Source organism: Chiloscyllium punctatum, chromosome 10, assembly GCF_047496795.1.
Source record: "Chiloscyllium punctatum isolate Juve2018m chromosome 10, sChiPun1.3, whole genome shotgun sequence".
NCBI lineage: Eukaryota > Metazoa > Chordata > Chondrichthyes > Orectolobiformes > Hemiscylliidae > Chiloscyllium > Chiloscyllium punctatum.
Genome location: NC_092748.1, coordinates 54,060,506 through 54,077,067, shown reverse-complemented (window position 1 = coordinate 54,077,067; position 16,562 = coordinate 54,060,506). Strand labels below are relative to the sequence as shown.

The following is a 16,562-nucleotide window of genomic DNA, read 5'->3' as shown; positions in this document are numbered from 1 at the left end:
TCATATGTAAAGCAACCTTTAGCATTTATTGAGATCTCACTGGAACTCCTTTTTGTGTTTCGTTTCTTTACAAGCATGTCAACTAGTTCTTGAATGATTCCGTGAAAAATCAAAGAAGTCTCAATGCGTTTTCACGTGTATTTCATTGGATTGTCCACTAGGCGGTGCTGTCGCTCCACTGTAACAATGTAAAAACTGCAAATGAGAACAGATTCGCAGTAAATCGGTTATAAGAAAAGTCATAAGTTTTCATAGCCAGATCACATTTTGAAAACGTGAATAATAGTACTATCTGTAGCCTGGCTTTTTGGACTAATTTCAAAGTACAAGCTTAACAATTATAATCTTAAATTTGAAAAAGCGCTCTAAATCAAACGGATGTAAGCATTTAATCAATTCAAAATAAACGATTCCATATAACATTTTAGAAATTTATTACAAAATAGAGGCAAAGTGGAACTTTCGACTTTAAACGAATTGCGTGAAGAATGTGAACGATTTTCTATTAAAATTCACATCGATTGCAACTATAACTTTCACAAGCACACACCATTTTGGCATCTGCATTCTCCTTTGTTGCAGTGATGCCCATTTCTCTAAACTATAAAATGTGATGTTTGGGCAATAGATTGATGTTGTATGCGACTATCATAGTCATCTACGTTTTGGAGTTGGGTTCCAGAAGAAGGATTTCAGAGTTTTTTTCTTTTTCATTGGTTAATACAAATCACTATTCGGTAAGAAAAAGTGAAATTCTACAAGCGACTACAGAAATATCACTTCAACTGGATTACATTCCCAGCTAATTTTACGAAAGCGTATAATTCTCGACCTTAACGGCGTAAGTTTCGATTCATTTTCCCGTGCATCCCAGTTTCAAAACAGCAACGAAAAGGGGATTCGGCCTACGTTTAAAAAAAACCGCTGGCCATCAGTTTTACCAGTTTCCCCTTGCAACATTTCTTTTAAAATTATGTTCGAATCATTTTAATAAATTATGAGTAATTTGAACTATTTGCAATAGTTACAGATTTGAAACTAAAATAAAATGATTTACACAGTACCCATTGTTAAACAATTTCCCGTATGTGTCCCGGAGTAAATTGGCTACATTTTAAAAAATATTTCACAGAGAAAGAAATGAGGAGGGCCTGGCGCAAAGGCTAAATTTGTATCTAAACAATGACATTTGATGTATCTCCTCAACAAGAGAATATTTTCAGGATTTCGGCAAAAAAAACCTTGCTACCTTTTTTTGTTAACACGTGTACTTAGCTGTTTTATATTAGGCTTGAACTCCGCTCTCCATTGCATTATTGCGAATAATACTGGACGCATTCATTTGTCGTTGATGACTGTGGAATTATTTAGTTAACTCAACGTGGCGAACTCATTTTTCGGATTTCTGAGGCATTTTGTTGCAATTAGACAAGGCGTTTTGTAATCCCTTCAGATAACACAGCAAAAAGGATGTAAACTAAAGCTTAAAAACACACACTGACATTAGCGATTGGTATATGTGGACATTCCAATTTATGTTTCAGAATCTTGTTCAACATGTAAAATAATTTGCATGCTTTCTACACAAAAAAAGGATAGTAAGGCGAGAGATTCTGCTCATAACATTTATCCTTCCTTGTAAATGCACTTAAATGAGGTGAGCATTTCGACAAGAAGGATGTGGCCGAAGAGTAAATTTCCATGTATAAGTACGCACACAATAACGTTAATATCCAATCTATTTATCGCGTTACCGATTAATGAGAATATTCCGTTCATTAAAAAGTGCGGGTTTGTCGGAGATTTTAGTGATAAATGCGATCAGAATCTGTAATTATCATGCAACTATAACAGGAAAACCTGAAGCTTTTAGTTGCAATTCATGGATAAATTCGTCAAATTAAACTGAAATTGTACAAATTGTGACTTTTTAGTTGGCTTTTTGATTTCAACAAATAAATGAAGAGCTGCTGGGAGGAATACAACTGCTACACGTTTTGGGCTCATTTTGAACGAACGTATTCTGAATTCATTGCAGTGCAAGGAGAATTTTTCTGTGCAGCAGCCAATAAGGATATTTCTGGTGCTATTTCCTGAAGCATTCTGGCGAGTTGAGACAGCCATCGATGCGTGAGGAACAAAGTTCACCGGTGAATACAAGTTTAGCAGATCAAGGACTCTTTTCGTTTAAACTTTAAACGCAGTCGTTTAAAAGGGGAAAATGGAATTCTCTTTATTCATGAGCCATCAACAACTGAAACTAACCAGTTCGGGCACTGCACGCCTAGAATCTCAGGCTTGCTCTTCCTCCCGATGCTTAAGTTCTTGATCAACTATCAACCTCACACTGCAAACTTTGTATTTGCCTGGAGAACCAAGCTACTTTTCCTCGGCCATGACGTATGCCAGGGCTGAAATGATGGAAACTGTATTCATAGGCATGATTTTCATTAGCCAGTAATTAACCTCGAAGTTTAAGTTAAGTGAACCCATATCTCTGAGGCAAGGGTAACTATTTCTCCACGTTCTTCGGAGAAGGGAGACTTCATAATCTGTATCAATGGCGCGAACATTTTTTAATAGCAAGGAACGCTTTGTTCAGCTGCTCCCAAATACCCCCAATAACATAAAGAATTGTAGAAGGGTGATAACCGTTCATATGGAAATTACAGACACATCTGCTTTATCAAGTATAAAGATATATCTATTGGCATAAAGGGGTAACTGCAAAATGCAGGGATATATATAAGGATAAATATATATAGGTATGAATATAAATCTGCAAGTATAAATATGTGTAAGTATGAATGTATATCTGTAAGTAGAAATATAAGTACAAATAAACATCTAAAAGTACAAGCCGGAGAGGGACAGATTGACAGATTGGTGTAGATCCAACAAGATTTACAGAAACAGCCAATAAAAATAATCCCTGATCTTAATTCTAACTTTAGCCTTTTAGCCCTCTGGCTTCCCCCGCCAAACCCCCGCCCACACATACCCCAAACAGCAAGCCCCCAAACCACCTCCACCCCCTCATTTTTGACTATGTTTTGACCTTGAGACCAGTCTCACCTTGTTGTGCTCTAAAATCTAATTGCTGTGCTGTAACCAGGCCAGCTTCATTTCTCTTCAGTTGAGTGGCGCACGTATTTCATGTTTTCTGTGATGCGGCCCGCCTAATTGTAATGAGAGTGTGCTCAGTATATTAATCCGCATGTTATCTTTTTTTTCCGATCTCTATGCCCTCTACATTTTTTTGAGAAAAAATATCATTTCCCAGCACAGACGTATTGCCCGCGAAAGCGGCAACTGTAAACGGCAGTCAACGATCTTCCCAGTTGGCTTAGAACTGATCTGCGGTTTCAAAGTGAAGCAGCCAAAGCAGTGAGGCAGTTGTGTACCTACAGTATTAGCGAGTATGTTCCACGGGGCATCAGTGCATACAGGACCTGCATTGCCATCATGAGCACTGTGTAGATCGGGGAACCCAATAACATCACTTCAGTATTGTTTAACATTTATTTTGTTGATATCCATTGGTCATTCTAGAGTCTGCACAGATGAGTTCATATTTTGTTAATCCATTCTACTCCAAGTACAAACCAGGAGAAGCTCTGAGTCCCACTTACTACGACTGCCGGTTTCCACAAGACGTGACCAGCAGACACGCTGTCGTCTATGGTCCCAGCAGCGGCGCAAGCTTCCAGCACCCAGCTCAAGTTCAAGATTTTTACCATCATGGGACATCTGCACTTCCTAATGCTGGCTTTCAACAGAATCCTTGTGGAATTACGTGTCATGGTGACCCCTCTAAATTTTACGGATACGATAACTTACAAAGACAGCAAATTTTTACGACACAGCAAGAGGCCGATCTGGTACAATATCCTGACTGTAAATCGTCTAGCAGTAATATTGGCGAAGAACCAGAACACTTAAATCAGAACTCGTCTCCTACTCAAATGTTTCCCTGGATGAGACCTCAAGGTTGGATATATTAGAATTAGCTTCCATCTCACGTTTTACTGCACAGTTCTATCGCCAACGTGTTTTAACGCGGTCTGTAATAGTCTGTCTGCTTTTATAGCAACACTTTCTTTGTATGGCATTACCGTTCAAAACCAGGCTTGTTGTTCTTGCTGCTAGTCTGTAATGATTTGCTTGTGTGCAATTTTCCAATATTTACTGTCTCCTGTGATTCTCGTGTTGTTTAGCAGCGCCCGGCAGACGCAGAGGAAGACAAACTTACAGCCGATTCCAAACCCTGGAGCTGGAAAAGGAATTTCTGTTCAATCCGTATCTGACACGAAAGCGAAGGATCGAGGTTTCACATGCTCTGGGACTGACAGAGAGGCAGGTGAAGATTTGGTTTCAAAATAGGAGAATGAAGTGGAAAAAGGAAAACAACAAGGACAAATTTCCAAGCTCTCGGAACGACGACGAGGAGGAAGAGGTCAAAAAAGAACAGGAAGAGCCTGAGCAGGAGACAACAGAAAAAGAGACCAAGTAACTTTACCCCCTTTGGCCTCTAAGCAAAACGTCATTCAGTTTGCCCAAACTGCACTGTTAAACAGTGATGAACAGAATGAATCTCCAGCACATTGATGGCTAGGTTAATGTAAACTGTCCACCTGTTTTTTTTAAGTTCTTTAGAGCCTTAATTCGACATTATATCTCATGAATTCTCTGTGCATCATTTTAACCTTTTCAATCACACCTTGACAGATCAGCCATCATATAGAAATTTGCGGCTCCCCTTATTATAAGTGGCAAGTGGCAAAATCACAGAAGAAATCGCCATTTTGAATAAAGATTTTATTGCTTTTTAATACGTCGATAATATGAGATGGTATCGTGATTGATTTAGTTTGTTGATTTTATTTAGCATTTTGTGATTATACCCAACAACATGAACTGCCTAATAGAATGAATAATTCGGAATGTATTGCGAACACACTTAATGATAGAAAAAAATGTGCACTTACGATGTGTCTTAATTACTGTGCGTGTGAAATAATTGGTGGTGTATTGCGGCTGGAAATTCTCAACCATTACCTATCTCTGATACGCATATTATAAACACAAGCAAAAAAAATGTCAAGGTATTCCGCAGCAATAGTCACTTTTTAAGATGCTCGAATGTGATTAAATTAATAAATGTTGATTAAATTTAATTGTGTACTTGTTTCATTTTCCGACGAGTATTCCAAAGGAACAAAAATGCTATAAAGGAAAATCAATCTGGTCATTTGGAGACCATCAGCTGAGATCACTGGTTTACCCTCTTGCCAGTTTTCTGCGGCTGCTTCTAGGCTGCTACTTTCCAGTGAAATCAGATGCACTTTATTTTTGTTTCTGTGTCTCAGTAGCCACAAGGTTTAGGCCTGTCATACAGCAGCGCGGCTGTTACATGGACGGAAAAGCCTGAAGATGGCGTAATTCTTTATATGTAGTTATAAAAGTTAATGATATCGTCGATGATTAGAATATTAGTTTATCTATGCCCCAAGTTAAAAGTCTTTCCAGTGACTATTGGTTAATGAGATCACATGCCTGGCTTATGTGTGGCTAAGCCGACGCTGTAAAAGTTAGTGTTGGTGTTAAACTGCGGTCTACTGTACGCGTATATCAGCAAATCTCGTAAAACCGACAATAAAAGTTCTAACACTACAAATCACTCAACAAACTGTGGACTTCTGGCTCCATTTTATTTTTCTCTGGTTTGAAGGCTGGGGAAGAAAGCAACATCTTTGGTTGCCGAATAACCTTCCAACTTTTCGCGAATTTTTTTCTTTATCAGCGATTGCGCCAATTTGAATTTTAATTACATCAGTGGGCACGTTGCTTATAAACTTCAACCATAAGAATCGGGAATTTCGAATCTCCACCTTTGCACAGGGAGAAGAACAGCATGGCCAATCTGAAACAATAAAGACAGATTGATAAGAACAAACAGGAAACAATTAGAGGGGAAAATGCAAACGTTGTGTTTCAAATGTGAACAAACAATTAAAAGACGTTGTTTATTTTTAAAACTAAAAATAGCACTCTGCATTTTGTGGCGAGTTCGAGAATCCACTGAGATAATACAAACATCTCTGATTTTCGAAACAACCTCAGCCTTGTAATTGAATAAAATTCTCTGTGTTCATAAGTCAGTCATACGACCGCAATATCCTCACTGTATCAGGTATAGTCAGATATGAAGCAACAATTAATTAATTGATGAGAGAGATTTGAGCAGTTGGGGAATCCCAGTTTTGGAGCTGTATATTGGTAATTTTAAACATTTTAATGTTAATTGCATTATGTTTTATTTTAATGCAAATAAAATTTGTATACTATTTTAATAGCAATCTGATTGCAATATAGAAATAATTTTACAGAATAAATCGACTCTAAATAAATTGGAACAGAATTATTTTTAATTGCATTTTCGAACAGGAGAGGGTCAGATTTGTCCAAAATTAAATATTTCATGACTGTCTTTCCCATATTACCAGGATTATTTTAAATGTATGTATGATTGTTCTGCGATGTTCTATTTCATCAAAAAACAACTCTTGAAGTTGAACAAATCAGTGTGAAACAGGATATATATGCATATTTTTAAATGCTATTCTGCATTTGCTCCCAATTGCAAATTGAATGATCAAATCCCCATACCAGCGATCAGGAAGGGATTGTACAATGACGGTAGAACGGGCCTTATCAAGTATTCAGATTAGCTAGGAAGAATCGCAAGTTTTCACTGAACGAATTGTGCACACAATGGCGAGGTTTATGGGTGGAATTAATACTTTGAAACGGGCATTGCTTCTGAATTGTTGCATACAATTCCTGATCAATTTGGGTCTCGAATAAAATCGCTATCGAAATTCCTCCCCCATCCAGAGTCCAAGCCCAGAAATATTTTTCCAGTTGTCCTGTTGAAAGTTTTATTAATATAATGCATGATATTTTGATGTAACCTTGATAATAGTCTTATCATTTTCATAAATTAAAAATGAGAACTCATCCCGATTCTGGTGATGCCGTTTTGGATTTTCACCGTAAGATCACTTCAAAACACCGCAGCCAAGACAGCCGCGTGCTAGCCCTTCTCTAGAGTTAAATCAGCGGTAAGTATGGGATAATGGAGAAACTTGGAAAGCAAATATCCAGCAGACATGCTTCCCTCCTAATGCTCGAAGTTCCCGTGCATGCAACACGGTGAAACCGTAATTACCGAACCCGCTCACGGACATTGAAGGAAACATACACCGAACCAACTGATTTAAATGCTTGCATTCACGCCTAATCTGTTAACGCAGCGCCGAATAGTTTTAGCCGATTAAGCCAAATCTAATGAAGCACTAGAATTTGTAATGCCCATTTTCTCTCGATAGTGGATACACGAGGACTTTAATGCCGTGCTCCATGTCATTCGGCACCTACATATGCATATATTTACTGTTCTGTTTCTGACCTGTGCAAAATGTATCGTACAAAGCTTCGAATATGATACAACTTTCCTTGAGATTTTGATTGTTATTGGAAGGAAGGACGGAAGGCGCCGCAGTTTTGTTGCGTATTTTGCAGCCGCTTTTGCTGAGTTTATTTTGCTTTCTACTTTTAATTAGATCTTATTGAATGGAATGAGAAATTCGGGAGGAAACGAAAATAAGTTTTCTATTACATAACTGGCAACAGTAGATATTCTTGGTATTACCGCTTTATTATGGTTTTTGACTAGATTTAATTTCAAAAATGCCCATGTCTTCACTTGATACATCTATAGGATGTATTAAAGAAGTAGCGATGAACAAACAAATTGTAACGATTTGTTTGCTGCACTCTGGAATGCGCCCCGCATTGGTTGATATTCCACTTGATGTTGTCGCGGTATTTCCGCTGATATAGTTAGTTAAGACGTTCGTTACAATACATATTAAAACAAATAGCTGTAGCAAAGAACTCGTTAAAGGGAACATGGCGCTTGCTAGCTATACTTGTGAAATCCGCAAGGAATTGCTGCGAATTCCTTTTTGTTTGAAGAAAATTTACAACTTTGTAATGGACCTTTTACGACGGAGCCCGTGATCCTATTGGCTGACATTGGTCATGTGAATCTAGTAACTGCGTTCATGGCCTTTTCATGATTTCCCTTGTGAATATTTCACTGCATTCCGCTGCTAACTCGTCTCAAATCGTCTTTTCTGTCAGTATCTCCCCTTGCCTGCTTTTGTCGTTGGTATTTGACGCCAGCTGCTTGCAAAAAAAGGAGACTTTCTGCTGTATTCGCAGTGTCCAGTCCTTTTCCCTACAACTGTGAGGAAGTCATTCGTCTCATGCTGGGATTCAGCAACCTAATCACTCTCACAGAGCTCTGACGTCTGTTTACAGTCTTCCATTTACCCTCCAATTTTCGCATTACCTTTTTCAAGTTATTTTATTGATCGAAAAAGTAGAAATGGAATACAATATCAGGCTGGTCACTGTATTGGGGAAGCGCCCTAACCCGGGTAAGTGCTATGCTGTTTTGGCTCTGCTGTTGCAAATCATATTGCTGTAAATGGAAAGCAGGAAAAAGGCGTTTGTTTCATTCGCTGGATTCTGGGGAACTGTTTCTGAGGTTGTGCGGCATTGAGGCTAAATGACTCCAGGACGGGTTTGAAAACGGTCCGAACTAAGCAGGTCCAGGTGGCCACTGGAATTCATATGGCGGCTGTGGCGCAGATTAATTAAATATTTATTTCCCGCAATAGAACGGAGTGCTACGATTCGTGGCTGTCTTTGAAATGAAAGCTTCGCCACGGGCAGCTGATATGTTTTCATATGATCCAGAGTAGAGATGAATCAGAATGTGTAGCGTTGTAGTAGGATAATTAGTAGTGCTATTGCAAATTGCGCGACTTTGGTTGGTTTTTTTCTCAGGGAGCTAATGATTGACGGCTTCAGTTTGTTTCTGTCTGCTATTTTGCATACAAGGATATGAGTTGGACGTCATCTGTATTAAGAATTAGGTGCAGAGATGAATGATATGCATTGCCTTAATCCTAATATTTCCGTGCAGTAATCATAGAAGCGATCAGAATTTTGGAGATGTGTTTAGCCAACATTTTAAATGATGTCTGACCACGTGACGGAACTTTGCACAAATGAGTGGTACTCTTCCAATAAGTGCCCGGCAATAGATATCGGACTGTGCTCTCAATATACTTGTAATGAACAGGGGATCAGGAAAAATTTCGAACTGCGTCTATATTTGCAATGTTTAAAATATTAGCAGCTCAACCATCTGATGATTAATTTCCCGCAAGATGTCCCCAAATTGGATAGCACATTTTATAGAAACTGTGGGGTCTTCATGCGGGAAATGTTTTTAGTTCGGAACCAACAGCTCCAATCCATGTTAAGTGAATTCACAATGCAAAACAGAATGATCACCAAAAATCGTTGAATTCCTTTACTTTGTTGTGGAATTTTTTCTCATTATGAGCGATTTAACTGCAAAACCTTGCTGCAGACGTATGCCTAGAAAGTTGGAGGGGGGTGGTTGTGTGTGCGAGATACTGTCATCAGGAGATGTATCATGTATCATTTCTGCAATATCCCAAGGCATTTATTTGTATGTATTTTTTCCAATTATTAAATATTCGGAGAGGATTGCTTAAATTGTTTTTGACAGTACATCAAAATTGCATTCATTTGAAATGTATGCTTATATTCAGAATTTGAAAATTGATTTGTCTTTCAATCTTCTTTTAGTGAAAACGGATTAAACGACTATTGTTTGACCATCCGTTTTGTCCATAGTTATAGCGATCTTGATTTGTTGTGCATCTGTCACATATTTGTATATGAAAATAGTATTAAACACCGAACAAAATGTCTGTCTACCTATCTAATGTATAGACCAACAGACATATTGTGAAAGCGAAAGCGAGGCTGTTCAAAATGTAGCTAGTGTGCAGATATGGCGTAACATGTGCAATTTCATCATATTCTTTATAACGTTAGGAATGTTTCTATATTAAATATTGACGTTTTTTAGTCAAAATTCACAAACAGCAATGTACGTACACTCGAATTCTATCAGTTTTGAAGAAGTAATGTTATTTTAGCTATTGACAAAGCACTTGCAGGTTTACCCTAATTTTCAGGCAACATTTGACATTAATTCTGTTCATAATACCTTTTGTTTAATTCTCAATGCATCGCCCATCTTCATTGCAATTTGTCAGGCAATTATTTTACAGACTTTGCAAATCAAGCATTATTTGCCTCCATTAAATAATTAAATGAGATAAAGTTGTTTAAGTATAATTTTCGTTAAAATAAAGCTGATTTTTCGGAGTTATGTGACTATTACACGCTGCACTTTTTACAATATATGAACAGACTGAAAAGTGATTTCGCAGATTTTTCTTAATAATCCGTAATTTAGCATGAAGACATGGAAAAAGAAAACTGAGCAACAGTAATGTCTTTGTAATTATCATCACCAGAAAGCGGATATTTGCTATTCAGTTCATTTTCTAGTTTTAGAATCGAATTATTTAATTTTTGTTATTATGCGTCATGTCGTCGTGGTTGTACTGAACCGACTAAAGTACTCAACAGGCACTGTCTCTGTGTGTATACCTATGTGTGTGTGAATATCTGCCTGTCTGTTCGCGTGTATGTATAGTTCATGCTAAGTGTCCAATTGTGCATTTAGAAACTTTACCCGAAAACGTTTTGCTCATATTACATCTTTGGTACCAACCATACTCAAATATAATTTCCAAATAATTTCAGCGTAATAACAAAATATTACAATCAATAATTTCATGGAAACGTGTTTCATTTAACGTCTGCAACAAAAGGTGGTCTGATTCCCAATACCAGTTCACATTAAACCTTTTATTGCACTGCTTTTATATTGGCATCTCGTTGTGAAAGTAAGTAAATCTTAATGCAAACACTTCGCACAGATTCGAGGGAAATGGTCTATTGCAACCTCAAAGACAATTCGATCCTCGTAGTTTTGGAAAACCAACGAATTTCCAGAACCCGATCTTCTGAATTTTGTCATAAGGGAGACGCACTGGAAAATGACAATCAACAAAAATGAATTAGTATGTGATGCACGCAATAATTTCTACTTTCCATTGTCAGAACATAATCCACAATCGTGCCTGGTGAAAGTGTAGAATATTTGACTGTTGGGTATTCTATTTCAAAAGTTTCAAGAGTACAAATATTCGGTGAAGTAGAAAAAAATAAAAGCGTTGTAGTCAGCAGCAAAAAGCCATTCTATTCCATAACGTGTACTGTAAGAACGGCCTGATTTGTTAGTGCAGGACAAAGACAGTATTTCTGTTGCCGACTGTCACATGGCTGCCGCAGCTTTAGATTTACGAGCATTAGACAGAGTCAGTTGGACAGTGTCGCAACTGGGTTCTTCGAACAGAATTGCAAGGGTACACAAATCAAACTTCACAAAGGATAAATAAACCATCCCTATAGTCTGGCATTTTATTTAAAATGCACTTGTTAAAATATTATATTTTTACTTCTTAAGCTATAAATTGTAATCCATGATTGATCTGGAATCAATGCACTTTTAATGAAGGCCTATGCAGTTCCACCTTGAAACCGGAGCCCAGGATAATACTTGGGGTCTTCGTGGGTTTATGTTGTATCCTGGCATGGATTGCACGGGCTGTGATTACAAACTATAATAATATTTCCATTGAAATTTGCTTCGACTTCAATTAATTAGTAATACTTTGGCCCTTCAATTCTTAAAAGCTTTGGTGATAGCGAGCTGAAAAATAAATAAAAGTAACTCAATTCTCCAGCGCTGCAAGGTGTCACTGTAAATAACATCTAAATGTTTCTGCGATAGAAAGGAAATCAAATTCTGTACGGTTTTGTATGAGAAACTAATATGTGTGTGTGTGGGGTGGGGGGGGGGGGGGGGGGGGCGGTCAAAACATAAACCCGAAGAACCCCATTTTGTTGCTAACCGATGCATTGACTAATCTATAGGAACACCCTTTTTTTTTGCCAAGAAAAAGAAACAAAGCATAGATGTACTCCACCTGTTTGAAAGATTACTGCCATTCTGAGCGGATCTTTGTAAGAAGTCCTGCAAGGCCCGCATTATCACGGTCGATGCTTGACACTTTTGTCCTTCATTATCAACTCCTTTACAAATCGCAATCTAAAATTTATAAGCAGCCTATTCGTCAAACCGAAAAAGAAAAATCTTGATTACAAATATTGCATTTATTTCTCGGTTCGTTTCCTTGCCCTTCTGGCTGGTTCAGATTGTTTGGATCTGCATGGCAGAGAACGATAACAGAGCAAAATTGGAGTCTGCACGATATGATTTAGAAATCTGTATATATTTGCCCGAAGGCTATCTTTGCACAATTAAATTTGTCTTAATTCCATCAGCACCTACACAGGAATATGCATCAGATATAAGAGTTTTACACAAATGCGTCCATCTAAGTAAAACATAGATTGTACAAGGGATAACTGTAGTAACGCTCACGAGGAATTCCGCGGCGAAAATAGAAATAAACCCTATACCACGCCCGCTTAGCTTCTCAGTCGATTCAGGTTGGTTTCAGGGTCGACTTATCCAGTCACAAAATAAAATGCCATGTTGGTCAGGGTTTTTTTAAAAAACAGATCCCCGATCATAACAGACAACACACAATTATCCAGAAACCGGAATTTCATGGGCAAATTGTGGGATTGCCTGGGCAAACTAATGGAAAACTTTGTGAATGCGCAGTGTATGTAGATATCAACGTAATGTGGAAATAGCTGTGCGCAGTGTTCTACGAAAACGACATTGTATTCGTTGTAGGTATTGAAACCCGGGCTGTGTGTGTAAGTGAGGGAAGGCTGCCTCTGTATCCTATATAGGGATAAGCTGTCTTTCAGGGAAACGAACTTTCCCTATGTTGTTGCCTACAAGGAAGAGAAGTTAAACATCCTAAACCTTGGAGTAAAAATCAGAGTCGGATACCGAGAAGATTTACTTGTTATTTATTTCCATTTATGCAGTTCGCCACAAGCAAATCATTCTTTTTCAACCTATATCAAACTAAAGGATTACGTTCATGATTAATACGAAATAAACGTTTTAAATTGAATTGACTTTAAAACGTTAATTGTGTTACAAAATATTTTGAATTATTAGGGTGTAATGCAGAATAACAAACGGATCAGATCAACGTTTGCAGTTTCTTAATAGTTGTACCTATGGTCAGCAGAAGCCAATTCCACAAATTACTTTACATATGCATTATACACAAACCTATGCACTTACAAACTTACTAAACAGGAAATTTTTACTCGCATACACATTTTGTGTCTGTGTTCCTGTATATGTCGTCAGTTAAATAAAATCGAATTTCAGGTAACAGAAATCAGCTTTCATACCCAAGGTTTAACAGGGTTTTAAGTGTGAACCATTTTATAAATAAACCTATATGGAAAATAGGTTGCAAAGTGTGAACGTCAGATCTTCTTTCAGATTATATTTTGCTGATGCGAATCTGGCTTTCCTCATGTTTGTCAGCAGGGGGCGCTACAGGATCATGCTGGCTAAATCGTAGCAAGTATTCTCACTGCATGAATTACCCCCAGGGTCAGGCACAAGAATTTACGACTGGTCAACAAAAGCACGTGATCTAAACTTGTGCCCCATATTTGGTTGCATACGTAGAAAGCAGAGAAATGACATGTGCCTTTTATTTCCATATTTCATTATATATCGCTCGGTCTAGTGCCGAATAAACGTCTAAGAACCACAAATCAAAACCCGTTAAAGGCAGATGAGTTCCTACTTTTTAAACTCCTTCTCAGGTCGCTACCAAAATGGCCACGATTATCAGTTGCCGAGTTATGGAAATACTGCTTCTGTCGGCGAGCATTTCAGGGAGTCGACGATGCTCTCCGCCAGGTATGGCTATGATTACACCGGGATAGACCTCAGCATGACTCGTTCGAACTCAAATCTGTGTGGTGACAATGAAAGGTCCACCAATTACCTGCAAACAGTCAATAACACCTTTCATAGTTCATCTGGGGTGAAAATGAAATCGCCTGAACCTGCCTTCTGTTCGGGATCTTTAATAAGCTCATCAGATAGTGCTATTAAGACGGGGGCTATTATTACAGAATCCAATCATTCATACCACGGTAACCAGGACACATCGCCGGTTAACGATGAACATCCTAAGGGGACGAACAGCCCCAAACCGGAAAGTGGGCAACTAGACAAGGATCCAGCACTGCAAATGCAGATATACCCATGGATGAAAAAGATGCACCTTAACCAAGGTACGCAATTCGACCTTTTGACATGCCTTTTATTCTTGATCGAATTAATTGTTCAGTCTGAGTAATTAAATAACAAGTATGAGCAAAATATAGAATGATTAATCGTAAAAGGACGACCGTTTGAATCATATGGGAACATTAAGACTGTTGCTCCGAATTAGGACAGCAATTAGCCAGAAGTTGCACCATACCTTGCATCTTACCGACTGAAAATGCAAATATTTTATATTATTTTCACATAAAATATCCGAACAATTAACACTTTGTAATATAATGGACATAGGCACTAATCTATTTGTCTGAAATTGTATAAGTTCGTAAATTCCACTGCGTGTAGTAATGCATCTTTCAACTTTTTCTCAAGAAGGCTTAAGTGGGCTAGAAGGGAAACGAACGAGGACAGCATATACTCGGTACCAGACCCTGGAGCTGGAGAAGGAATTCCATTATAACAGATACCTTACACGACGCCGCCGGATAGAAATCGCTCACGCCCTGTGCCTGACTGAAAGACAAATTAAAATCTGGTTCCAAAACCGAAGAATGAAATGGAAAAAGGACAATAAATTGAAAAGTATAAATGTCAGCCCCCCAGGAGTAGGCTTTCGGCCATAGCTTGTTTCATCCTAATTCTGGCTATACAATATTACTGTCCAGATGATCTTTTAAGTTGCAATAGGAAAGGTTGTTTGGCCACATTAGGTGCTCCTCTATGAGTTACGTTTATTAATACGTTGTTCTCATATGGGTACAACGTCTTGCTATCAATTTTCCAAGAAAAGAATACAATTTATCAGTTGTCACCAACAGATGTTAAATCATGTTTTTATACATTGATGGTAATAGCCATGCCTAAATTTAGATTATTAGAGAAGGAGCGAGAGAGGGGTCAAACGACTTAATGTAGCCAAGCAAGCCATTTATCTCTTGAGAAGAGAATGAAGTTGTACTGTATATCTGGTTTCTGAACAAACGAATCCCATACCGGAATAGAGCTTCGCTAAGATTTTAAATTAATAATATTTTATAAACTTAGATGAATATTGTTCCTGTCATCTCTTTTTACATCAAACTTTCTTTTGTTTGATTTTGCCTTGGAATGTTTATGGCACAAGTGTTGCTGTGGTCCCAGGTATATATGTCTTGTATATTCTGTACAGATATAATGTCTGAATGTCTGACTTTGTCCTATGTACATGAAATAAGTGATTTTCTTTTTGCCTACATTGAAATAAAGTCAGTTTTATCAATAAATATTTCACCTGGCGTTTGAACTCTAATGATGTGTAAAAAGACGAACAATTGGTTTCTTGTGAAAAGACAAAAAGCCATTTACTTTCTCACTTTACACCTATTCGGTTGACACCCAAGTTCTCCGAATACTAGCCTCAATGCTTCAGAACTCATAAAAGTTCCTTGGGTTGAACCGTCTTTCAATGTTTTTCTGAATTAGAAAAAAACATTATTGTTGGCAAGAACTGATGGTCGAGTTCATACTATTCCAATAACTTTATTTAATTAAAGAATATGACTCATTCTTCAGAAACTCGGCAGCTCGACTACAAACACGTCAAATGTTCAAAGATAATTTCACAGATTTTACTGAATGGAAGAATAATTCGACTTTGTTTTTATTAATGGATGTTGACATAAATACTTAGGAAAGTGATGCCGCAATTTATAGGATGTATTGCATAAATTATGTTACTTATAAGAAGGATTTGCAGCAGCAACCATTGCATAGAGTAATTTTCCATGCTAACTTTTCTGAGAATATTTGTGTACCAAAAAGCAGAAGGAAATAATAAGCCGTCGAAGCGACAGAAATAGGGAAACAAAGTCATAGGTAGCAGCAACTGTAAAAAGACTTTTTTCTCCATTCTCAGTCGACCTATATCTATTTCACTGTAAGTTACCAGCTATCAGTCGCGTATATTTGTAGGGTATTTGCACTTACCAAATCGACTAGATCCCCTTGGCTGCATAAGAACTACTGTCCATATTGCGTATTAAAGTAAGGGCAGCTTATTCTCCAAGGCACGCTTCGTCTGGGTGCTCAGACGTTTAGCTTTATATTAGTGGGAGAGCATTTCGATGAACCTGACTGTCTTTAGTGAATAAAAGTTTTAAAGTTTAAGGGTTATTTATAGGGACGCCACAGAGCAACGTCCTGACTGGCTACGGAGGGGCACGTGATGTCATTAAACTTTGTTTTATGGTTTGGGAGT

At 37.8% G+C, this 16,562-nt stretch overlaps 2 protein-coding genes and 1 long non-coding RNA gene across 6 annotated transcripts; 2 read left to right on the top strand and 1 right to left on the bottom strand.

Annotated features, from left to right (window-relative positions):
* The first annotated feature begins 3,108 nt into the window (after positions 1-3,108).
* Positions 3,109-5,177, top strand: LOC140482153 (homeobox protein Hox-D8). Of its 2 annotated transcripts, none has more exons than XM_072579163.1 (2): positions 3,109-3,990; positions 4,221-5,177. In XM_072579163.1, the coding sequence occupies exons 1-2, from the start codon at positions 3,564-3,566 to the stop codon at positions 4,511-4,513; spliced, it is 720 nt and encodes a 239-aa protein (XP_072435264.1). In that variant the 5' UTR covers positions 3,109-3,563; the 3' UTR covers positions 4,514-5,177. The 2 variants fall into 2 exon arrangements, with proteins under 2 accessions (XP_072435264.1, XP_072435263.1); XM_072579162.1 differs by having other exon boundaries at positions 3,126-3,990; positions 4,218-5,177.
* Positions 5,178-10,869: 5,692 nt separating this feature from the next.
* LOC140482143 (uncharacterized) lies at positions 10,870-16,471 on the bottom strand. Of its 2 annotated transcripts, none has more exons than XR_011961666.1 (4): positions 16,292-16,471; positions 13,839-14,042; positions 12,075-12,214; positions 10,870-11,074 (listed from the first exon to the last, which is right to left on the bottom strand). It is a non-coding gene; the product is annotated as an uncharacterized lncRNA (long non-coding RNA). The 2 variants fall into 2 exon arrangements; XR_011961667.1 differs by having other exon boundaries at positions 13,839-14,009; positions 16,292-16,464.
* LOC140482140 (homeobox protein Hox-D5) lies at positions 11,988-15,588 on the top strand. Of its 2 annotated transcripts, none has more exons than XM_072579153.1 (2): positions 11,988-14,334; positions 14,699-15,588. In XM_072579153.1, the coding sequence occupies exons 1-2, from the start codon at positions 13,827-13,829 to the stop codon at positions 14,947-14,949; spliced, it is 759 nt and encodes a 252-aa protein (XP_072435254.1). In that variant the 5' UTR covers positions 11,988-13,826; the 3' UTR covers positions 14,950-15,588. The 2 variants fall into 2 exon arrangements, with proteins under 2 accessions (XP_072435254.1, XP_072435255.1); XM_072579154.1 differs by having other exon boundaries at positions 11,993-14,334; positions 14,702-15,588.
* Positions 16,472-16,562: the final 91 nt, after the last annotated feature.

Coding starts and splice junctions, on each gene's coding strand:
- LOC140482140 (XM_072579153.1), top strand. CDS start 13,827: ATGAGTTCCTACTTTTTAAACTCCTTCTCAGGTCGCTACCAAAATGGC. Junction 14,335..14,698: donor AAAGATGCACCTTAACCAAG/GTACGCAATTCG, acceptor CTTTTTCTCAAG/AAGGCTTAAGTGGGCTAGAA.
- LOC140482153 (XM_072579162.1), top strand. CDS start 3,564: ATGAGTTCATATTTTGTTAATCCATTCTACTCCAAGTACAAACCAGGA. Junction 3,991..4,217: donor TCCCTGGATGAGACCTCAAG/GTTGGATATATT, acceptor CGTGTTGTTTAG/CAGCGCCCGGCAGACGCAGA.